At 33.9% G+C, this 24,705-nt stretch overlaps 3 protein-coding genes across 4 annotated transcripts; 1 reads left to right on the top strand and 2 right to left on the bottom strand.

The window, feature by feature from the left end:
* Rab5 (RAS oncogene family member Rab5) lies at window positions 1-21,013 on the bottom strand. 2 transcript variants are annotated; one of them, XM_089709172.1, is made up of 7 exons: window positions 20,815-21,013; window positions 15,931-16,178; window positions 13,052-13,124; window positions 4,500-4,716; window positions 3,635-3,747; window positions 2,609-2,654; window positions 1-2,078 (listed from the first exon to the last, which is right to left on the bottom strand). In XM_089709172.1, the coding sequence occupies exons 2-5, from the start codon at window positions 16,173-16,175 to the stop codon at window positions 3,644-3,646; spliced, it is 639 nt and encodes a 212-aa protein (XP_089565298.1). In that variant the 5' UTR covers window positions 16,176-16,178; window positions 20,815-21,013; the 3' UTR covers window positions 1-2,078; window positions 2,609-2,654; window positions 3,635-3,643. The 2 variants fall into 2 exon arrangements, with proteins under 2 accessions (XP_089565298.1, XP_089565303.1); XM_089709177.1 differs by lacking the exon at window positions 20,815-21,013 and adding an exon at window positions 20,279-20,643.
* Window positions 21,014-22,452: 1,439 nt separating this feature from the next.
* LOC149490863 (anaphase-promoting complex subunit 13) lies at window positions 22,453-23,041 on the top strand. The gene has a single exon (XM_089711301.1). The coding sequence runs from the start codon at window positions 22,647-22,649 to the stop codon at window positions 22,857-22,859; it is 213 nt and encodes a 70-aa protein (XP_089567427.1). The 5' UTR covers window positions 22,453-22,646; the 3' UTR covers window positions 22,860-23,041.
* A 62-nt stretch (window positions 23,042-23,103) lies between these two features.
* Window positions 23,104-24,522, bottom strand: LOC149490862 (uncharacterized). The gene is made up of 3 exons (XM_089711292.1): window positions 24,228-24,522; window positions 23,452-23,693; window positions 23,104-23,259 (listed from the first exon to the last, which is right to left on the bottom strand). The coding sequence occupies exons 1-3, from the start codon at window positions 24,520-24,522 to the stop codon at window positions 23,104-23,106; spliced, it is 693 nt and encodes a 230-aa protein (XP_089567418.1).
* Between the last annotated feature and the right edge of the window lie 183 nt (window positions 24,523-24,705).

The raw sequence follows: 24,705 nt of genomic DNA, 5'->3' as shown, positions 1-24,705 counted from the left end.
TTCATTTACAATATTTTTTTATTCAATATAATAATCTTAATAAATCCAAAATATTTACACAATACAAAAACATACTATATGACCTTGATCAACGTCCGTCTCCGCATGTTTTCCATATTATTACACAACAAACCATGTTTTGTTAACTTCTACTATATAACTCTAATCTGAAGGATATCAGAAACCGCGTCCTGCGCCTCTAGCGATTACGTTACAACTAAAATATTCTATTTATATTTCATTTACGAATCAATGTTTCAAACCGTTTGGACTTCGATCTATCTACGTTTACAGAGTTAGCTCTCCGTTCCCGCCAAAGCTATGCGTTAATATTAACAAATCACAGATAAAATAGAATATTTTTAGCTTTTGCACAGATTATATCGAGAAATGTATAATTATTCGCGTACAACTAATTTACATATCGTATCTTAGCGAGTTTACGTGAACAGGAGGCGGTCTGATTACAGCTAAGTATTGCACATTTTGTGGTATGATGTCTATTTTTTTTACAATTTAGCAATATTTATTTATATTATTATATAATCGAAATTTCATTTTGCCGATACATTATTTATATTTATAGAACACAAGACATTACACCAAAAAATGATATCGAAAAGCGACAAGCACTTTTGTATTAAATTAACAATTAACATACATTTGTAATGTAAGCCTAAGTAGAAAAATTAATTGATTTACTTCAAGTTTGCTTAATATCAGGGACAATTTCAAATGCTTTTATTGAATTAGTTATTCAGTGTTTACTTCAAATCGGAGCACGACTGGAATATGTGTGAAATTCACGAGATTGAAAATAAATTAATATTCAACAAAGACATCGCTAACTGCAAATATTTCATAGGTGACCTACACTCGACTCGCTTCGTCAATATACTTTCGGTACGCGAGTCAAATGAAACGATTTATCTATACTATAGAATTCAATTAAGTATAATATGTAGAAAGGAATAGAATCTTTGCTATAGACAAGATGAAGAGAATAGAAGAATTGGTCATAGACAATTCACGGGCCCATAGACAATGTAGAATGTCAGTTGGGCGCCATTACATTATCCGTCGGCCATTTCAATAACAGGATGCTACTGCATGCACTACGCCCCTTGGAATGCGATTACAAAAAAAAATACATCTACTGCCACAGATTGTAAAATCCACCGATACGATTCCCTTATAAACAAATAATATTATATTATATAATATACATAATATATGACGTTACGTTCACTGAATGATTAGCGTTCTAATAGAGCTGATAGTCTAATTTCATCTAAACTAAATAGGTATAACGATCTCTATGCGTCGTCGCGACGGGACGGCAAATTAATGAAATGATAAAAAAAATATAAAAAAATACATTATTACCGCCGATAGAATACATGCCGCAAGATTATAAGAATAAAGTTTATCAAAGAATCTTCACTTTAACAGAGTTGATAGTTCACATCAAACGCATGTATTCTACGGGCGAATGAATTGATTGAACCAAATATATAATATACAATAATCCTACAGAGTTGTAAATGTACACGCAACATGATTTAATGAGTGGAATATGACTATCGCCACAGAACGACGGAACGAAAATAATAAAAAAAAATCCATAAAATCAATACCAATTAATTTAATAATACATTTATATGTAGAGCTAAAAAATATAAATTTATAGCAAGGCTTTAATAATTAAAACCCTTTGCTTCAATAAAATTGTTTCCAACAAATCAATAACCACTTATATAGTGATCATAATATTTATTAAAATTTCGCCGTTCTGCTAACGACAGTTCTACGAGCTTTTACACTTTGCCAAGTAACGCGTTACTTTTGAATCGATCCATTATCGCACGGGTTGTAACTTGTACATATTTTTAATAGCAATTTTTTCGACACGTGCTAGTACGACTCAAAGTAACGAATCAATGTTTTTTATTGCATTTTTGTATGAACGTATTATATCGACCGTCCGCTACTCAGCATAGTGTAAACCTTCACAAAATGATTATTAATTGGGTATAATTAAAGTGTTTCGTGTGAACCCAGCCTTACGAAGCCGTGACCTAAGTGAACAGAAAAAGATACATTATTTTTTTGTTAATATTTTATTAGTTCATAACAATATTTTTTCTTAACATTACGTATCTTAAATGCACCGTCACCCAATAGTGAATCTTCGAATGTACTGCAAACGATGAAACAAGAGTAAATATAGATTCTAACTATCCTACTAATTAATTATTGCTTTATATTATGCTTATTAATTAATGTGAAATATAATTTGATCTTTTTACATCGTAATAAGAAATAGTTATTTTGATTTAATCCAAATTATTCCCAATGCGGACTGAGGTAATAATAATAAATCTACTGAACCAATTTTGCTGAAATTCGGTATCATAGCCTATTTATCATATGAAGTAAATTTCAAACGAGCGAACGAAAAACTAACTGTTAAATATGTGTGTCATAAATTTTTCAGTAATAATATAATCTATATGAATTAGGATGAAAGAGAAATAATGATTTTATAACTAAATTAAACATAGGCAAATCCATGTAAATAACTAGTATTCATATATGACGTCAGTACCTCAGCCCCCGCGCACCGCGCCACCCCCGACACACTCGCACTGCCTCTGGAAATTGAAAAATGTCACTATTAAGGCCTTAATAGGGGCTAGCGACCTTGCTAGGTGATTTACAAGGCGGGATCGGGGGACCGTAGTAAAAGTACGTATAAAAATTATTAAAAAGATATTTGGATATGGAATCAAAATTTAGAAAGAAAGAAAGAAAGAAAAACATTTAAAACAACCATGCATTGTCGCGTATTGCAATTTGGTATTTCTTTGTCGTGTCAAGTGGTGTTATTTGGTTTCACGTTTATATCGTGCCGTATAATCGTGTTGTATGTCGTATATCACATCCGTATATGTCGTATCGTATCGCGTACAACTCGACCAAGCTAAGTTTGCATCTCGCGTCGATTACGTCACACTGACGCTTACGTACGTAAAAGCATTCGCTATGACTTAAAAAATGTAAACATAAACATGTTGAGGTCCAAACTTAGCTCGGTCGATTCATTGAGTTACTATGTACTACATACTAGAGAGGACATTGCTACTACACTTTTTGTAACACGAGTTAAAGCAAACGTCACAAGCTCATTTAGTCTGTCCCGGGCTGTGCCTCTCGCTTGCCGCGTCAACGCGTGTTTTTGCTGTGTTCAAAATGCCTTCGGTTATTGCTTTAACAGTTCCTTACAAACAAAGCCCGAGGAGTAACTTTTGACCAGTAAGTTCAGCCACCACACCGGCGCAGCCGCTTTTTTTTGTGTGGTGTTTCTCAATGGGAAGTGTTTCCCAGAAGGGCTTCTACATTTTAACGCGGACGCGTGGGTGAACTGAAGGTTCACCCTGGTAGCGACATGCACAACGGCGTCCCCCCTTGACGGGGATCTCGAACCTCGGCTTGGGCTGTCGCTTGAGTGGAGGAGGCCGAACGGGCCCTAGTCGGACGGGTCCGGCGTGGCCGTGCGCAATGTTTTCGTTTGCAATAGCCACTCTAGTACGTAGTACACAGTGACTCAATAGGCCCCGTTGTCGTGTCGTACCGGCGGGTATCACTTGCAGCAGGTGGAGGCGCGCGGCGTGTCCCCGTCGGCGAGGCGCCGCGCGCCGCCCGCCGCCCCGCCCGCACCGCTCTCGCTCTTTGGTAACTTGTTCGCTGCAACCACAACGATAAACAAATTAATTTTAAAAAAAATTGGTAGTCTGTAAAGTCGGTTTACTGACGATAGTTGAACGTGACAACGTCCGATTGTGCTACTTTGTCGCTCGTTCCACGCTCTCGCTTGCACTTCAAACCTATACATGGAACGCCTCAGAGCGAGGTAACGCCGCATGAGTCATGTTTTTTCGTGCGTGCAGCCGGCTCTATCGAATTATAAGATGTTGTCACGTCAATAAGTCAACTGCTTTAAAACTAATGATCACAATATTAAAGTTTTTTTTGATTGATGAAGTAAGCTAAAATATGGCTTATAATGGTACTCGCAGATAGATTTAGAACGCCCTAGAAAAGCCTTTCCCAACCTTTAACAAAGGCAGACCCCTAGCGCCACCTGACCATGATCCGCGGACCCCTAAAAAAACTTATTCGCATAAATCAATCTTTATTATTTAAAAAAATGATTAATTTCTTGCAGTGTTTTTGTATGTAAATAGCTTAGCCAATAGCCATCAATTGACAAATTATTCCTATTAAAACTGAAAAAGTCCAGCCATCAGAAAAGTTTGGTCACTAAGGCTTTCGTAATTTTTGTCTGCGGACCCTAGGTTGGGAAACGCTGCCCTAGAAGATATCGTCGGAACGATTCACTCATCAGCTTAAAAAGAAAAGTAGAAAAACTCCATTATATAACATTAGTTCACGTGTCAAATTAACCCTCATAGAAGACGTAATTCACGTGCACTCACCGATAGCTAAAAAGATGTCGTTCACGTTCATGGCGGTCTTGGCGCTCGTCTCCATGAAGAGCAGCCCGTTCTCGTCCGCGTAGGCCTGCGCCTCGTCGAACTCGACCATCCGCTTGGCGGCGAGGTCGTTCTTGTTGCCCGCGAGCGCGATCACGATCGACGGCGACGCCTGCCGCTGCAGCTCCTTCACCCAGTTCTTGGCGCGACCGAATGTGTCCTGAAATGGGATATTACATATGAGAAAGGGTTAAAAATCAATGTAGGTGTGCTAAAAATGTTGGAAGTAGTTTTTTAAATCGACGGGCGATGGGCGTTGAAAGTGGCGGAATGGAAACCATGGAGTGGTCGACGTAAGCCAGGCAAACCGAAAGCACGGTGATCCGACGATATTTCTAAAAAAGCGGGTAAATCTTGGATGCGTCTGGCCAAAGACCGAAAAGAATGGAAAAAACATGAGGAGGCCTATACCCGACCATGGGTGAATTAAGACTTGAAAGAAAGAAAGAAATAGATTTGCGAAGAGGAATTATCATGCAAATAGCACTTTAAATATAGTAATATCGGATTTATTCTTCCCAAGTGATGGAAACAATCAGACTGGTCAAAAATTTTCGCTTAAGGCAATAAATGTATCTGAGATTTATTTAATTAACGCTTAAATAAATACCGACACCATTTCAATATAGGCTATGATCTGATGTGGATGATCAAACCTATTTTGAAATGAATAGATAAAAAGATATTTCCAGATATATTCACTAAACTATTGTTCAACAATAGAAGCAATGTTCTCTTTATTCATTATCAACGTGATTTACAAAAATAAAAGATAATTAAACGTCTTTGCCCTTTTTATTATCTTTCAGTCGTTTATTGCGCAGATGACTAAATAATCACCGTAGAAGCAGACGATGCAAATGTTTACAGTATCTAAATAGGGCTTTGCCCTTACAAAGAATGTTGGCCAGTCAATGAATGTGGATAGATAACGTTATCGCCGCTGGTCTGGCGAAGCGTCTGAGTTTAGAATTGCATTTCCCTATAAATAGGAAGTTCATTCTAAATTCATAGCAACGTAAAATTTAATTTTCGACCTTGTTTGTATGGACGTCTTTGAAGCATTACAAATAAAAGTTGCAGAACAATTTTCAACGATTGTAATATCTAATTGTTTTTCTTACGAGTGTAACAATTACAACTAACTCAACTAAGTGCTTATAAATTAAAATTAATTATATCTAATAATTATCGGTTACCAGATTTATTTAAATTAAACATTTGTATGGCCAATCAATCTTTAAATTTTATTCTACTCGTAATCGTTTTATTCTACAATTAAACGAATCAAGTACGTCTTTTACGCAAGATGTTTAAAGCATCAGCCATAAAAGTGTACACTGATGTATTGCAGATCTTGTACCGAGACGAAGCCGTTAAACTAATCGCTTGATTAAAAGACTCAATTATCAGTATCCTTGGAGAATGTCGAACATACAAGAGAATCGGTTGTGGTGTAAATGGCGTGAATATAGGATAAAACCTATAAACTTTTACATTTAAAACTATATGGGTCTGCAATCTTGTGGTCTTTTGGAAACATAAAGATAACTTTTTTGGAAATATATGCCTAACTACTTTACAAACATTTTAGAGAAGCTTTTCCTAGATGAATGATAAATAATGCGCTATGAAAGTATAATCGTGGTTGGATTCACCAATATTCTTGACGGGAAATAAATATTGGAATATAAACTAATATTCTAGCTGTTCAGCTTGCATGCAGGCTAATATAAAAGGGATAGATCGGAAAAGTCTCGTTTTCAACTTCGAACAGACGATAAATAGTCGCCAATACCTACGCTTTACTTTAAGGGACCAACCCCACTTGGCATTGACGGCTACAACTTGGCAAACCATCAGGTCCCACCGCCTGACGCTGACGTAAACACTCGTATGATCGATATTCGGTTTGCTTCTCTAATATCGCCTTGAACTCGAAGACTTATGCGTGCAATGCGATTGTCGGCACACGCACGCACCGATTATAACACATGTTTTACTGCGATTTACATAATACAATATAAATAACTGGAAAACGCAATCCGTTAATGAAATGTTGATTGATCTGGCTGGAAAGGGCAGAGAATCTTGTGCAGCGTAAGGCTACCCATTCACATGCAGACTGCAGTCACGACACGAGGTCGTAATTAGCAAGCGATGCATGCGTTTATGAAATCTTAAGGACACTGACAAATTTTGTCTTGCTTAATGCATTTATTATTTTAAGATTTTTTATATCCCTTTTTTTAGGAAATGATGAAAGAAATGACATTATGTTACTTTTTCAATGATAACTTAGATACACGTGGTATATCACTAATAAGCGAATACACACGGATAATATAATTAGATTGGTTATCAAATGATACGCCCGCTACACGTGATTGCTTATCACGTAGCATTAATTAGTTTATTCTTTCTGTATCTTAGTCACTTTATGTCTAATTTATTATTGTTAAAAGTTTAATACAATTGTCCACATTTAATAATTTTACTATCTCATCCTATACACAAAAAATCATAAAATTCCAATAGTATTTTATTATGACGCTCGCGCCACGGTGTCGCATATTCGGGTTTCACGGTCGCGATGTAAGCAGCTTGAGAATGCGCAAGGAAACAATCATCTTGTACTTATTATTAAGTCATGAATTATCTAAAATATAAGACCAAGAGCAACTTCTGAAGATCATACACATTTTGTTCAACGAAAGTGCCTTCAAGAACTTAGCACCATCCATCAAGGTGGTTCAAATATGGCCGCTAATGAAGACGTCAATCGCGAGTATATGAAACACAATGATCTTCGACCGTGACCGAGTAAAGACGCGTGACATGTGTATTCTTGTCCAATAATTTTATCATTTACCGGGATGTTACCTTGCTAAACTTTTCGTAATACCTCCCTATTTGTTGCCAAATAAGGACCAAGAGACAAGCAATCAATTCTTAAAACACTTCACATCCATACTTTGGAAAAGGACACTAGGACACTTAAAAAAGAGATTAAACTTGTAAAATGCCTTAAGAAATATGTAAATATACTACCAGAACTTAAAGACAGTTTTAATTATAACGCAAAGTTAAACAATATTCAAGTTTCAAAATCCAATCAATCGCTAATTTTCCACTTCTCATTATTTATCGGCTTTGGCTGTGGTCTATTTCCTTGTTCGGATTTACGTGATGTTCTTTGCTTTAAGTACATATTTCAAAGTTTCATTCTTGTGTACGACAATTCCCTAATCCTTTGTAAAGAATCCTACACTCCCCATAAACGGGACAAGTGGAGTCAAAACAACAATACCTGCAACTTCTTATCAACAAACAAAGAATCAACCATAAAACCATCTTATATTTCACACAATTGGCAAATCAGCTTATCACTTAGCGAATAGCCTTGCTTTGTGTCGCTGTAACGTGCCGCTCATATTGTGAGATCAAAAAGTGGTCTTGAGTTCGTGTCTCTGTGCGGCCAAAGTGCAGGGAACTATTATAGAGCGGTATATTGCATTTATTTATTTTGGGGGAAAGTAGGTGATCAGCGTTCTGTGGCCAAAAAAGTATTCAGTCTATCAGACGATAAACTTTGATTTTTGATTAAAGACATGAGACATTATGACCACTTTACTAAGGTTTGGCCAATCGAGACTTTTTCAAAAGTATATCCACATTTAACAAACATGAAATCCATACTAATATTATAAATGCGAAAGTAACTCTGTCTGTCTGTCTGTCTGTTACTCAATCACGCCTGAACTACTGAACCAATTTGCATGAAATTTAGTATAGATATATTTTGATACCCGAGAAAGGACATAGGATAGGTTTTATCCCGGAAATCCTACGGGAACGGGTTTTTCTCTGAAAACGCGGGCGACGCCGCGGGCGGAAAGCTAGTAATTTATATAAACAAAAATTTTAAAAACTAATTCATTTTCACATACCTATAGCCTTGACATTTCCATGACTAATTAGTTATATACCAATTAATTTATTTAACCTGAAATTACCTACGCTACTAAACCTAGTAATGCTAAAACAAGACTGCAAACACTAGCTTTCGTGTTTCACATCGATAAAATGCCGGCTGGGACTCAGAACTCATACAATAATTACGTAGAAAATGCGAAAACAATTCTAGCTTCGATCGATGGTATACATCTACTAACACTTACCCATGTGATAGCTCGTAAATAGAAATATCAACAAATTTTTGTAATTTTGTCCAATTTTGTAACCATTAAAGGGAAAGAGAATTATTTTAGCCGTGAAAAACAATGAGTAGAATTTGTACAAAAATAATATTTAAACATGCTTACAAAATGCTACAAGAACATTATCAGGATAATATTTAAGGTAAATCCCCGATTTTTTATAAGTTAAACATGACATGACATGACATATTTTTTTTTAAATCATGAGCAATAACCAAAATTCGTACTATACATATAGTCCATTGAATAAAAAGTTCTAGAGTGCGTGAGTTAGTAACGTAAGATGTTTCTTCGGAAACATGTCAAGAGTCCCTAGGTAATAAACATACTAAAACCCCGGGACACTAGGAGGAGCCCCGGAGTGGGGGGAGGGGGGAAATGGGTCCATTTTTTCATTTTTCGCTTAAATCTCAAAAACGGTACATGTTAGAGAAAAACTTTCAAGGAAAAGTTGAAAGGCCATAAAATTATCTATAAGTTGTACCTGAATCATTTTTTCCTATATCCTACCTTTTCTGAGTTATACGCAGTTAAACATGATTTTGGCTCAAACAATTTCCACATCAATCGATCAAAAAATATTTCTTTCTTCCAAAAAACTAAAATGTGCAACTTGTGACCGGTACTGATAGATTGCTCTTAATTAGGTCTATAATTGGTAAAATAAACACATTCCTCCATGGAAGCCTTTAGGAGGAATCGATTGTCAAAATATTATATTATGGTAGTTTGAGTTACTGAACTTGATCTTTTTATTTTTTTCTTCCAAAAAACTCAAAAGTGCAACTTGTGACCGGTACAGATAGATTGCTCATAATTGGGTCTATCATTGATAAAAATACCAGATTCCACCACGGAGGCGTTTACGGGGAGTTGAATTTTATTAGGGTAGTTAAGATACTTGAACTTTTTATTTTTTTTCTCCAAAAAAACTCAAAAGTGCAACTTGTGACCGATACTGATAGATTGCTCTTAATTAGGTCTATAATTGGTAAAATAAACACATTCCTCCATGGAAGCCTTTAGGAGGAATCGATTGTCAAAATACTATATTAGGGTAGTTTGAGTTACTGAACTTTATCTTTTTATTTTTTTCTTCCAAAAAACTCAAAAGTGCAACTTGTGACCGGTACTGATAGATTCCTCTTAATTAGGTCTATAATTGGTAAAATAAACACATTCCTCCATGGAAGCCTTTAGGAGGAATCGATTGTCAAAATATTATATTAGGGCAGTTTGAGTTACTGAACTTGATCTTTTTATTTTTTTCTTCCAAAAAACTCAAATGTGCAACTTGTGACCGATACAGATAGATTGCTCATAATAAGGTCTATCATTGATAAAAATACTAGATTCCACCACGGAGGCGTTTACGGGGAATTGAATTTTATTAGGGTAGATACGATACTTGAACTTTTTATTTTTTTTCTTCCAAAAAAACTCAAAAGTGCAACTTGTGACTGGTACCGATAGATTGCTCATAATTAGGTCTATCATTGATAAAAAAACCAGATTCCACCATGGAGGCGTTTAGGAGGTATTGAATTTTATTAGGGTAGTTACGATACATGAACTTTTTAACTAACTACCCTAATAAAATTCAATTCCCCGTAAACGCCTCCATGGTGGAATCTGGTATTTTTATCAATGATAGACCTAATTATGAGCAATCTATTTGTACCGGTCACAAGTTGCACTTTTGAGCTTTTTGGAAGAAAAAAAATAAAAAGTTCATGTATCGTAACTACCCTGATAAAATTCAATTCCCCGTAAACGCCTCCGTGGTGGAATCTGGTATTTTTAGCAATGATAGACCTAATTATGAGCAATCTATCTATACCGGTCACAAGTTGCACTTTTGAGTTTTTTGGAAGAAAAAAATAAAAAGATCAAGTTCAGTAACTCAAACTGCCCTAATATAATATTTTGACAATCGATTCCTCCTAAAGGCTTCCATGGAGGAATGTGTTTATTTTACCAATTATAGAACTAATAAAGAGCAATCTATCAGTACTGGTCACAAGTTGCACATTTGAGTTTTTTGGAAGAAAGAAATATTTTTTGATCGATTGATGTGGAAATTGTTTGAGCCAAAATCATGTTTAACTGCGTATAACTCAGAAACGGTAGGATATAGGAAAAAATGATTTATGTACAACTTATAGATAATTTTATGGCCTTTCAACTTTTCCTTGAAAATTTTTCTCTAACATGTACCGTTTTTGAGATTTAAGCGAAAAATGAAAAAATGGACCCATTTCCCCCCTCCCCCCACTCCGGGGCTCCTCCTAGTGGCCCGGGGTTTTAGTATGTTTATTACCTAGGGACTCTTGACATGTTTCCGAAGAAACATCTTACGTTACTAACTCACGCACTCTAGACCCCCCCTTGGAGGGACTCATTCAATGGACTAATAAAGTGAACTTCTGTAAACGCCGAAGTCTTAGTTACTTTTAGTGGATTATTTTATTTAACAAAGACAATAATATTAAGGCTAATCCCTAATTTCCTATCACTACATTATGCGTCAGTTAATTATTATAATTTATAATCGAACAAAATTCATAGGGAAAATATAGTTTCAACGCCTACGCATATATATTCGTTGTTGCTACGTAGGTAATTAAAACGTATTTATAAATTACTTTTAACTTAATAATACGAAATTATTTAATAATCACCGTACCATTTAAAAAACAAATATTGTGCGGCGGATAGAAATTCTTATCTTAGAATCGGACGGAACTAAATATAATAAAATACAAATCGTATTGTTTTACATATGATTCATGAAGCCAACGTTCATTTCATAGCTTCCGATTTAAAGAAAACATTTAATAGCATGCTTATACTGCTACTCTGTCTGTCTAGTCGTTTTTACCATTACACAATTTCTATTAACAAAAATAAAAACAGGAACCTCTTTAAAATTGCACTGTTTATATTACTAAACAATACAATATTTCTATGACTGACGTCTGACTCTGTGACTATTTTATACTATAACCTACTAGATATTTTCTATTCATGTTTGCGATTAACAGTTTCTCAGAAAAAAAAAATCTGATGGTACAATATTGCACAATGTTTTTTAAGCACTTTAAAATGTTATCATTATTTGGATGAATATTAGAATTCAGAGAACGATAAGGATTTTAGAATTTGTCTTGGATCTCCAGTACTCGAGAAAGAGCTTTCTTTAAGAAGTCTTTAGGTCTTTATCATAAAGTACCACTAAGAGTGATTAACTTTCTTGATCTTCCGGTTTCGAGACGTAATTAATAAACAGGTTAATCTCCCCGTTACACCTCATCAATTATAAAGATTACAACTAGATGGAGTCAGTTCGATTCCTGTTTCGATCAAGATGACATTCCTAAAGTTCTTATCACTGATGCTGCTGTATCGAAGTTCTCGACGTAGGTTAAAAATTATAAATTTAAAACTCGAAACAAATCCAAAATATGAACATTACAGGATTATGCTACTAATGAAAACAAAAATTCAGAAATTTGGAAGCCCCATGATACCTAAGTATATTTTTGCTGACAATCGATTAACCCATTGAGCCCCGAACGGCCCGATCGGTCCACGACACAATAGATTTTCTATTGTCTGTGATTCCGGGGCCTGAGTTAATTACCCAACATCAACTCCACAAAAAGCCCTATAGAACAAAAATGAATCAACAATATCAACAAACATACACACGGTAAACATACAAAACCCGATGTTTGCACCGGCGATTAAAACTGAGCATTAAAAGAGATTGTACATACTATATAAAAAATAATTTGGAAAATCCAAAAGTGCACGCCTCATAATTTTTTTTTAATAAATATTTATTAATTATTATTTTTGTTTATTTAATAACAATTAAACCACATCGAATCAGACCCTGAAAAATGAAAGGGTTCTATTCCTGAGCATACTCAAGCGTAAGAGAAAAAAAAAGACTCGATTAGTAAAGTATTTCGGTCGCTATCGTGTTAACAAGAAAAAGGATCCGCACATACAGACACACGGACGTCCAAGACAGAACTTTTTTAAACTGTTTTTTAACTAGTTTAAATAACAAAAATGACATCAAAAATATCATGAACGTTAAAAATAGTGTTTTTTCTTAATATGTGTGTGTATGTATTATCTTACAAGTGCAATGTATGATACATAAAGACATTTTAAGTTTGAAAAATCAGATGTTTTGCGCGAAGTGACAGTAGTACCCACCTCAACGCTTCGCTTATGAGGCGTGCAAAATAATCAAATAAATACCTGATTAGTTATGTCGTACACTACAATGGCCGCCTGCGCACCTCTGTAGTACATCGGCGCTAGACTGTGGTACCTGCGCAATAAAAGATAACAGATTTATATATTGGAAAATTCTAGATTGGTGAATCGTATATTTGTTTTATATTGCCAGTTTATGGTTAGAGAAGTTGTGATTATAGTAAGCCTTTAATCCAACTAATATTATAAATGCGAAAGTTTGTGAGGATGTGTGTGTGTGTGTGTGTTTGTTACTCTTTCACGCAAATTCTACTGAACCGATTACAATGAAATTAAGCACACATATAGAGGGTAACTTGGATTAACACATAGAATAAGTTTTATCCCGGAAATTCAACGGGAACGGGAACTATGCGGGTTTTCCTTTGAAAACGCGGGCGGAAATCTAGTATAATAATATAAATTTAAGCACTGCACCATATTATTTAGCCATAGTATATAAACCGATAGCCGCACTTTCTGAATATTTTTAATAAGTAATAAGACGAATTAGCTTTTAAATTTTCCAAAATTGTAAACACTATATTTCTCAATGTGTTATGACTAGGGAATCCAATCCCGCAAACGCGGGATCCCGCTAATGCGGGATCCCGCACCTTTTTTGCGGGATCAAAAATGCGGGATTACTCATGCGGGATCCCGCAAGTTCGCGGGATTGAAAAAAAGTAAGAAAAATAGGCTCAGACGATGATCGGAACTATTATCGGACGGAACGGAACGTAATCAATGTCAGTTCCAGTAGGAAATAATATTGTAATACTGTGGTTCCAGTAGGTACTCTATGACTGGGGATTCCCCTACGGCGCACGGGGATTTAACTTTGCGCGTACTGAATGGGTGGCAGAGTCTAGAGCTGCTGTGCGTGTACCCACTCGAGATAATTCAACTGATTTGATATTGACACTTTTTGAATGTGGAGGGAATAGGGGGAAGTATTTGGAAGCTGTTTATACTTATGTAAAGTCAATTCCGCCTAAAAGTGTGGAAGCCGAGCGTGCTTTTTCCGCCGCTGGCTATTTATGCAACAAGATAAGATCAAATCTAAAAGATGAAACGTTAGATACTTTATCATTTGTTCGAAAGTATTTTCAAAAAAAAATAAGCAGATTTTAAATGCCTCTAAAACCAATGAATATGTTCTATTTCAAATAAAAATTTAAATATGAAACGTGAAATATTGTGAATATTGTATTGTCTTAAACATCATTATATTTAATTTATAATATAAGTGATAACTTTGCTTCATGTTGATAAGAATAATTAAAAATATTTGTGTGTATTTTCTTTCTTTAAATAATTACATGAAACAAAAATATGTAATAATAATTAAAATCAATCCCGCAAATCCCGCGGGATCCGCGGGATTGATGATCTTAATCCCGCAGGCTTGCGGGATCGCGATTTTGATGCGGGATTGGATTCTCTAGTTATGACGTCTTTGAAACAACTTCATACTAGCATACTTTTTCAAACATATTTCAGTTGCAATAATTTAACTTTACATCCCTGTTAATATATTCTGTTTCCTTTGCACTTAACATTAGTAATAATTATTGTATACAATACAATACTGATGACACTAGTGCAAGTGCTCACAATTACAGCAAATTGCGTTCTTACGTCATGATTAGCATACCTACACAAAAGATTAATCCCTCCTACTTCTACACAAGGGAGTTCCTTTTACTGGTATTTACGAGTACATATTTAAAATTTTATAACGTTTTTAACCGACTTCATAAGAAGGAGGAGGTTTAAATTGCAAAAAATTAAAAAATAATTGCAAAAAATTGCAAAAATGAAGGCATCTTTTAAATCTTTCTTAAAGATAAGATCAAAAAAGCTATAACTTTTGTATCAGGGCATCGATCCATGAAGGTTCAATGTATTAAGATTATAACGAAAAAACATAAAATATAATGGCGCCGATTATGACCGCCTCGAGAATGCTTGTTTACATGTGTAAATAACATTATAATAAACAAATGGTTTCAACATTGTTATACACGTTGTGCAAATTTCATTCACCCGCTATTTATAACTAGCACACCCACTCGACTTCTCTCGTGAATATGTACGTTCAAGAAATAGGTATGTAACATCATAATACTACTCAATTTTTTTGGTTAACCTGTAAGCTGTTAACGTACCAAAGAGAAATTTAATACGAATCATTAAAATACTAAAATAAGAAAGGGTTATGATTTCAAAGGTTTGAGTGTTTTGTGATATTTGATTCTTTTAAAAATTTCATGTTTCGAACGCATTAAAGCGTGTTTATCAACAACAATTTCAATAAACATTCACTCACACAACAATAATTTTTAAAATAAACCAAAATAGATCAAACGAAAACATGGAAAATTTTGTCTTAACATTTATTAGTTTAATTTGTAAAACCTGTTTATCTTATAACTATTTATATTCAGAACTTAAATGTATCACTCTTTATATCAGCTAATACCGTACTATTTAGTATGTAAATTGTGCCATATTATGGTTTTTTTAACATAAAGAAAATGTATTATATACCTACATAATTTAATTCTGTATAAGTATGTAATTATATGGTGTAATATGTAGTTTAAATTAATTAATATTTGTTATTTTGTTTTTAACGTTATTTTTTCTATTTTAACATTATTTTAGACATAAACAAGTATTTTATTAAAAACGTTACTTATATATATAACATTTTACCTCACTTGAAAAAGAGTTATTAAAGATTACCCAGAGATTACCTACATACCTATACTATCACTATTTAGATTCATTCTTGTCTACAAAAACTTGTGTAATTAAGTTTTTTTGACCCTCATGAGCCAAAGCTAAATGAATTACGGCGTGTACTAAGTACTAACCTCTCCTGCCCCGCCGTGTCCCAAATCTCGAACTTGACGGTGGTATCGTCGAGGCAGAGCGTCTGCGTTAGGAACGCCGCGCCGATCGTGCTCTCCTGGTACTCGTGGAACTGGCCCTTCACGAAGCGCAGCACCAGCGACGACTTGCCCACCGCCGACTCGCCGAGCAGCACCAGCTTGAACTGGCACACCTTCGTCTGCGGCGCGCCGTTCGGCCGCTGCGCACCGCTCCTGTTTGTTGCCATCGCCTGTGGGGAGAAAAAAAAATTGACGTGCGACGTTTCAAATTGGCGCCAATTTTTTTATATTTTTTTTTATTTTGGCTACTGCGCACAGCTCATGTTGTTGCAATGGTCTGCAATGGAGAAGAAAATAGCGTTCGAAATTTGAATTTCACGTTTCGATTGTATCTTATATTGGCCGAAAAAATAATTATGTAGGCATGGACGTATAAAAAAAGACGGACGGTATATCGCCTAAACATTGAGTGAAGCCTAGTAATGGCGGCGAAACATCCATGTGTGTGTGCCATGTTGCCATGGCAACAGCTGTGTTGATGACAATGGCGGCTGTATTTTTTTCTATAAATTTTGCCGTAATAATTTTGTCATTAAAACATAAAAGAAATAACTTGCTTCCCTGTGGAATGTAATCCCTTGTGATTTGTTATTTAAAATTGTACTGTTGCGACACCATTTAACCACGCAAGACGGCATTTTAAATATTTTTTGTGAAACAGTGACGCAGTTAATCAGTCGGTAGTTCACGACGTAATGGCGGCCGACTAGCTTACTATGGTGAGAGTGTGTGCGTGTTTATTGTCTTTACACGATCGCTAGCTTACTATGGTGGCTTCACGTTGTTAGTTCGTAATACGGCGTCCGTCTTTTTTTATACGTCCATGTATGTAGGTAGAAAATATATTGATTAAATTGAGAATAACATAATATTTGAGTATGAAGATAAAAATCTACTCGGATTATGGGAACGAGTACAGGCTATATCAAGATAACAAATCTAACCAACCAAGTTATGTTAATTTTGTTTTTATACCATAGGTCACATCTAAGTTACTGCGTGATAAAAAAATCAAATCATCCTCATTCAAACAAATTAACGACAATAAAAAACGTAATCGAAGTTAACTCGACAAAGAATAAAAAAAGCCTAGAAAAATACATAAAAATGATTAGCAACGGAAACCGAGATGTAGGTGTATTGTTACAGATTAACGCTTCAATCTTGTAATAAATAGGCCATTTAAAAGCATTAATGCGGGTTGACCTTTTTTAAAAAATCTAAATAAACTTTAAACTAGATTTTCTAGTTATATTATCAAACTTAAATTATTTTTGTCAGCCCATTACGAATGATACCCTGAGCCTAAGGCTTTAGCGTTGAACGTACATTTGCTTGAGCGAGAAAACCTACGGGAGGATAACTAGTTTCACATAATTATTTGCCTAACCAGATCCAGTTTAATCCAATATCACTGAATAATGTACACCTCTTTTGACATCAATCTTTTACCATTAACTACAACACCAAGAAAACCTAATGGAGAAATAGACACTATTTACGATACGAATCCGAATAAAAAGCGTCAAGGTCGCATAGATTCCGTCACAAGGTGAAGGCTCGTATCGAGATGGTTTCACAATCACTAGGATATTTCTCACTTCTCAGCAGTGACGTAAGGCATCGGCCGAGTACGTAACAGCCGTGGGTAGCCGTTCTTAATAAATTTTATTGGATTAGCCGCTTACGGAGAGACGACGACGCTAGTGTACTTATAAGTAGGCAATGTGGCATCGAAAGATGCACGAACCGGTGCTCATTGAAAGACAATTTCACCAGCAATTCCTTCTATTGAAAATCTTCCCTACTTTCAAACATTTTTTTTTTTGGGTAATAGAATAATATTGCTGGTCTATCCCATATTTTATTCCTCCTTGCTTATAAATAGCCTGAAGGCTAGTCACGAAATTTTAAGTGACGAAAATAAGGTATGGAAACTTATATCGGGAATGGGTTTCGCGTGATATCGTGGAGTGCACGCGAGTAAAATTATTTACTAGATACATGTAGTTAATATAATATATAAATTTCAGTAATTAGTAGATAAGTGTTATTTATATGTAATCATCTAAATAAATTATGAAACGTAAAATTTCGGGAATTTTCATTTTGTAGGTTCGAATATTATCCATCAAGAATCAACATATTATATTTAAAACATAATAAAATTATCCTAAAAACAAGGTAACATGCTTTATACCTTGCCCCAGTGAAATAAAATTTAATCATACTATAATTCTATGCTAGCAGAAACAACAAAGACATTCAATGATAAAGCGTGAGTAATCTCTGTCTCAAGTATAAATATGATAAATTGTATTATGATAACTCATGTAAACACAATTGTAATATGTATAGTGTATACATATATGCAAATTCTTGACATCTAAAAAGTATTATCAAGTATCTATCTATGTATCTATCAACTAACTCAGTCTAACAATTGATTTGTATTAAATATTATAACATAGAAGAAACTAAAACCATCCAGTAAATGTAATAAAAGTCCATACAAAATATGTTTAAACTTTAAAATTTAAATGAATGAAATCTGTGGCTATTTATGTTATGTCAACAAATATAATTAAGAAAATTTTGTAATAGACAGAAACCTGATTTTAATAGACATGGTAATTAAAAATAACTTATTCAACTTTTACTTTGAAATAACAATTATGTACCCGCATAATGTAGACAACAAACCTGTCCCTATAAGTCAATTTATCTTGAAAATCAATTACCTGACAAAAGTATGGTTAAGGTGTTAGCTTATTAATCTTCTAAAGTTCTATAACATTTTAAATTGATTGGAAAATATTGATACCTTCTAAGTGAAAAATGTCTTGATTTTTCAAGAGCAAATTTTCATAGTTAAAAATTTCACATTTTCACCATGAAAATGTGAAATGTTGACCTACACCTTGATTTATTATTTATTCTTATACACTAGTAAGTTCTATTTCATATTAGTACATACAAAAGATAAGTTCAGAATATGGCTAACTTAGCTATGTATATGTTTTTTTTTAATATATAGATATTTAAAAAGTAAATACTTTTTGCTTTACAACAGATACATATCAGTATTTGCAGTTTTCTATTGTAACATATTTATTTTTAGCTTCATAGAACCATATGCGTCCATACATAAACCAATTAGAAAACTAACTATAGGCAAGGTGATAATAATTACATTTTAAAACTCATTTTTCACAAAATGATGTAAATGTTAGATTTCTCATATTGTTGTTAAGAATTTGTAAATAATAAATTATTCATGAATGCTTTAAATGCATCTTATTCAATAGAACTTTCATTTCACTATCATCTGCATTCATGTGTAGCATTGTGAATCAATAGCAGAATAATTAAAATGCTTATATTTATAATTATTGTAATAACACAATCTTTTTATTTTTAATAGAACCAAGAGAAATGTTAATCTTACTACCACTTTATCTATGTAATATTATAAAGTTGAAGAGTTTGTTTGTTTGTTTGAACGCGATAATATCGGGAACTACCGGTCCAATTTGAAATATTCTTTCAGTTAGATAGCCCATTTATCGAGGAAGGCTATATATCATCACGCTACTACCAACAGGAGCAGAGCACTGCGGGTAAAACCGCGGAACAAAGCTAGTAAAAAATATATTTAGACATTACCTAGCTGTTATATTTAAATTTCATTAAGCTTGTGCTTGTTTTACAAATTATATGTGGAAATGTTATAAATGAATACACATTAAATGATACTACTCTCAAGAATTTAGTGTTATTATATTCAAATTAAAAATATCAGTTGATGTTGAAACAAGTTCTCAGGTAGTTTTATAGTAATGAAATAAGAAAGATTATTGCTGGGAAACATTGCATCTTATTTATGTAATGGTTTTCTTGAAAATCCTCAATAATCTATCTTATATATTTTATTTTACTCTTTAATCCGTCAGTCCTCGGATCACAGACACAATAGAAAATCTATTGTGTCTCGGCCCGATCGGGCCGCTCGGTGGTCAATAGGTTAAAAGTTTAGAGTTTGTTCATTGCGTTATGGTTGCTTATACAACAGATAATAAAGGTAGATTACAATTTTTGTTTATATGAGTCACCACAGCATTGTTTCAAGTAATAATTATAAATTTCCAACGAAATTATCACTCGACATTTTAAATTCAAGGTTGTTTGAAATCATATCAGCCAGACAACTAGCGAGATCAAATTATCGTTCGAATATTAATGGCTCGATTAATTACGATTTTTTACTCACCAGCCAACAACGACACAAAAACACAATTTGACACCATTGACAGTCACTATATCCTTGAATCCTTAATGACGAGTGAAAATACAACGCAAACACATTTCAGACGTCGGTACAAAACAAATGTAATAAAGAAAATAGCGAAAACGGTAAACAGGCCCGCTTATCTTTGCGTACGTATCACTGCGATCACAAAGAACACTCAACAATGACACTATCAGTAATTATTTAATGTGGTTATGGGGACACGACTTGATTTTTTAAAGATTACTCGTATCGTCTTGTCGAAAATGCGTCTGCTGATGATGACTAACCGATTCAGACCGTATCAATTCATTTCCTCGACTGATCGGTCAGTGAATCGCCCCCTAGTCAGCTGGAGTTCACAGAATCACTCGTTAAAACTTAATAAAACCACCGCTCATTCAGAACAAGTACTGTAAGCGCTTACACGATATCTTGTCTACAAGAACTAGTTTCTATTCGACATTTATTCGATAAAATTACGCATTTACTAGATTATAAGGATATGAAAGACGTACCCTCCCTGTTATTAAATCGCCGTAATACACTTTTTGTTGGGCGACAAATCCTCACAAAGTCGCCGTGGTTCCGATAATTTCATTAATTACACTCTTATAGGAATTTAATCATTAATTGAAACGCTAAACTAAAAAATCTAGCACAGAAATGCAAAATGACCACGAACAAACATGGAAGCGAGAGAGCGAGCAAGAAGACAATTAGAAAAATATAAAATGTTGTTTATGGTAAAGAAAGTGTTGTCTACTCTCTCTGAAATATGAAATGATTTTTTAAAATTATGTAAAAATAAACATAATATAGGTCTCCTATATTGTTTGCAATAAAGATTAGTAACAATTATTAATTTGCGTTTATTCTTTGTGTTCTTGAAAAAAATATTTTTTAAATAGGATATATCCGAAGAGAGATTAAATATTATTTTGAAAATTGTTGAGAAATGATACTGGATATTATTTAAATCATTTTATGTAATTAATTGTGTATTTATGTGGTGTATTTTATCATCTGATCTGCCCACCAGAGACTAAAGAGCAGTAACAGCCCTTTTGTGATTTTTCGTTTTATTAGTGATTCTGAAAGCGGGTTTCTTAAGCTTTCTATTGAATTAACTTACTTATTTCTAAGACTATAAGAATGGTTTTTATTTAACAGTTTTCACTTACTGCAAACGAAAAAAATTAACAATTTGGCGTGATTTCCCAACTAAAATACAGTATAAATTATACTGCAGATTAAATTTTAAGGTTTCATAACTAAAATGCAGTAAGCAATATAATTTTACAGTTCTTTAGATAGTTTTATATTTCTGGAAAAAAATTTAAAAAAAAATTAATACGCAGTAAAATTTACCGCCATACAAGCTATTTTTACTGCAAATTAAGAAAATACAATTTATTGTCACGAACTCCCAACTAAAATGCAGTAAAATCAAAGCTTGTCGCATTTTAGTTGTGAATACTTAACATTCTTTTATCATTATAAACTGACTAACACGCAGTAAAATACAGCATTACTGCAGATTAGTTTGGATAGCATAATGACACAGATATGATTATTCCTAGCTAAAGTGCAGTTAATGTTTTAAATACTGCAACTGTGAACTAGCTATTTTTCTTACTGCACTAGTAAATTGAACACTTTTTTCTTAAAAAACTAACTAAAATGCAGTATTTTTTTGACCTTACTGCATGTTAGTTGGGTTTCTTGACAAAATAACTGATCCAAACGCAGTAATAGGGCTTTTTGCTGCATTTTACTAAGTTTAAAATGGTATTTTTTACAAAAAAGGCTATGCAGTAATAGGCACCAAAAAGAATAAATGGCCATAATAAATTCAGTTATTAAGATATATTTTTTTTTATTGCTTTAACGTGTGAACCTATGCCTTTACAACCTTTCTGCATTCAAATTTTTTTGCTTATCATTCTGTTGATTTTTTAAAATCAATTCTTAACTTTAAATGCGTTTTACTCGAAATCGTGATTTTGCTGTTACTGCACTTTAGTGTATGGTGGGCAGTGATGACAATCATTTTGTGAAATATTTTTGTTTTTCAATGATTTTCTAAACTTTTTATTAATACTTTTCATAATACTTTTTTAGATAATCTGTGGTTCGTCTTGCTTGCGATGACATTTGACGTTTATTTGTTTATTTGACTTCAAATGTTCAAATTGAATTGGAAAACAAAATACGAAATTTCTATTGTATTATCTAATAAATAAGTGAGAAGTTTAAAGTGTATACAACACACAATCCCAGCACAACTTGCGAATTCTGAACCTCTAGTTCACATATAAACTACAGCATATCTTTTCATTTTTAAAATATGGATAGCAAAGTGCGCCGCAACGGACGTTTGATTGATATTGTGGATGAGGAATGGCGCGCCGAGGTTCTGCCTCACGAAGATATCCAGGTGCCGTTAGAAGAACTGCCTGATCCAGAAGCCGACAGCGCTGATTCTCACTTGACGCTCAAGGAGCAGAGCTTGCGATGGCAGGAAAACTTCCCTGAGCCAGCAAATAACGAACAAAACTAATCAGTTTTTCATTTCCGATTTATTGTTATTTTTGTTTTAAGATATGTTATTCCTTTGCATCTAAGTTTATTTAAATAGAACATTTACTTGTATGATATTGTGTGCAATTTTAATAAAAACAAGTCACGTCAAAAACGTGTATTGTTTCAACTTATATCCGTATCAATAAACATGAAAAGAATAATTCAGGGGTTTCAATTTACAAAACCAAAAAATAAAACAGTCATTGCATGTTACACACTATCTATTTTGGTTTAAATGGCCATAAAAGTTTAAGGCGGAATCCTCCAAAAGTAAGCAAGTGAATTAGAGGCAGGTTGCTCAAATACACTGTATGGAAATGAGTTACAATGTCATAACATTCTTCTGGGTCAAATACTTCTTGGCCATCCGGGGAATCCTGAACAAAATTACATATAAATTTAAACTCAAATCAATCATCAACTCATCTTTATTCAATTTTAATAATAATACATATGGTCAAATATTATTGTATCTCATACTTAGATATTTTGTAAATTTTTATTTTCATTGAAATTTCTCTCACTAAATTAAATTATCCCCAATACAAAAACATTAGTAATATTTGTACCTCTATTGTATGCCTTATCATAATTTCCTTAAAATATTTCCAAACTGCAGCTGGTGGTGTCCAGTAATACCACTTGAAGTACAAGTGAGTAGAAATATAAAGTGTCATAAGACAGGCTAGTTTTTCAGCAGAGAAGTCCCTTTGTGCACTATAGTCTATAGTTTCCATCAGGAAGCTTATTAAAAAGTTCTTTTCAGAGAGTTGGTAATTAGGCACAATATTTTTTTTCACTAGGAATTCACCTTGAGAGAGAAGTTAAAATTGAAACAAATATAATAAGTAATTGGTAATCCTATTCTAGCTTAGTAATCTACACTAATATTATAAAGAGGAAAACTTTGTTTGTTTGATTGTAATGAATAGGCACATAAACTACTGGACCGATTTTTAAAATTCTTTCACCATTCGAAAGCTACATTATCCACGAGTAACATAGGCTAGGTTTTATCCCGGAAATCCCACGGGAACGGGAACTATGCGGGTTTTTCTTTGAAAACGCGGGCGAAGCCGCAGGCGGAAAGCTAGTATTCTATATTATGCGAAAATTTGTGAGGATAGATGTAAATGTGCAAATACTACTGAACCGATTACAATGAAATTTAGCACCCATATAGTGGGTAACTTGGATTAACACATAGGATAGGTCTTATCCTAGAAACCTCATGGGAACGGGACTATGCGGATTTTTCTTTGAAAACCCGGGCGGAAAAATAGTTTTTGATATATATAAACTGCTGGCTTCAACTATAGCCTATTTATAGGTCTATATTATTTACCTAATGAATTTTTTAAACAGTCACTATTCGCACGTGCGATGATTTCGATAACATCACTTTCAGAGACGATTGTCCCAATCAGTAATTTCGGTCTGGCTTCATGCTCCGGTTTTCTAAACGGTGGTGCTTCATTCTCTTTTAAAGAATGCAAATAGGAAGGAGCAGATATTTGGATCGTTAACTTAGTGTCTCCCGAAGTTACCGCGGGTATAATAGGTGCTGATGCTGCTTTTATTTTATCAGATTCACTCCCTGTATCTAATGTGCTTGATTGCGAATGTAGCACAGTCTCCATTATATTATTAGAAATTTCAAATTACATACCTAACAAGTGCAAAATATGTAAATAATAATTGTTCTTTGATAACGTATCAAAATTGTCAATAGATGAAGACACGATGAAGATGTTTCATGTCACAGTTTCATGTCTTTAGTGAATAAGTTTGGATTTAAAGAGGTTGTACAATGTACATATTTA

Source organism: Colias philodice, chromosome 2 (assembly GCF_061535455.1).
Source record: "Colias philodice isolate Cphi_HAF_F1 chromosome 2, ilColPhil1 Martin Lab GWU primary, whole genome shotgun sequence".
In the NCBI taxonomy this organism is placed as follows: Eukaryota; Metazoa; Arthropoda; class Insecta; order Lepidoptera; family Pieridae; genus Colias; species Colias philodice.
This window is presented reverse-complemented; position numbering and strand designations above follow the sequence as displayed.

Bases quoted from the DNA above. Each gene is read 5' to 3' on its own strand.
- Rab5 (XM_089709172.1), bottom strand. From the start codon at position 16,175: ATGGCAACAAACAGGAGCGGTGCGCAGCGGCCGAACGGCGCGCCGCAG. The intron at 13,125-15,930 runs GTTAGTACTTAG...TTTATTGCGCAG, and splicing joins GACACGGCGGGGCAGGAGAG to GTACCACAGTCTAGCGCCGA. The intron at 4,717-13,051 runs GTATTTATTTGA...ATCCCATTTCAG, and splicing joins TGTACGACATAACTAATCAG to GACACATTCGGTCGCGCCAA.
- LOC149490863 (XM_089711301.1), top strand. From the start codon at position 22,647: ATGGATAGCAAAGTGCGCCGCAACGGACGTTTGATTGATATTGTGGAT.
- LOC149490862 (XM_089711292.1), bottom strand. From the start codon at position 24,522: ATGGAGACTGTGCTACATTCGCAATCAAGCACATTAGATACAGGGAGT. The intron at 23,694-24,227 runs GTAAATAATATA...TTCTCTCTCAAG, and splicing joins CTGTTTAAAAAATTCATTAG to GTGAATTCCTAGTGAAAAAA. The intron at 23,260-23,451 runs GTACAAATATTA...AATTTTGTTCAG, and splicing joins TGATAAGGCATACAATAGAG to GATTCCCCGGATGGCCAAGA.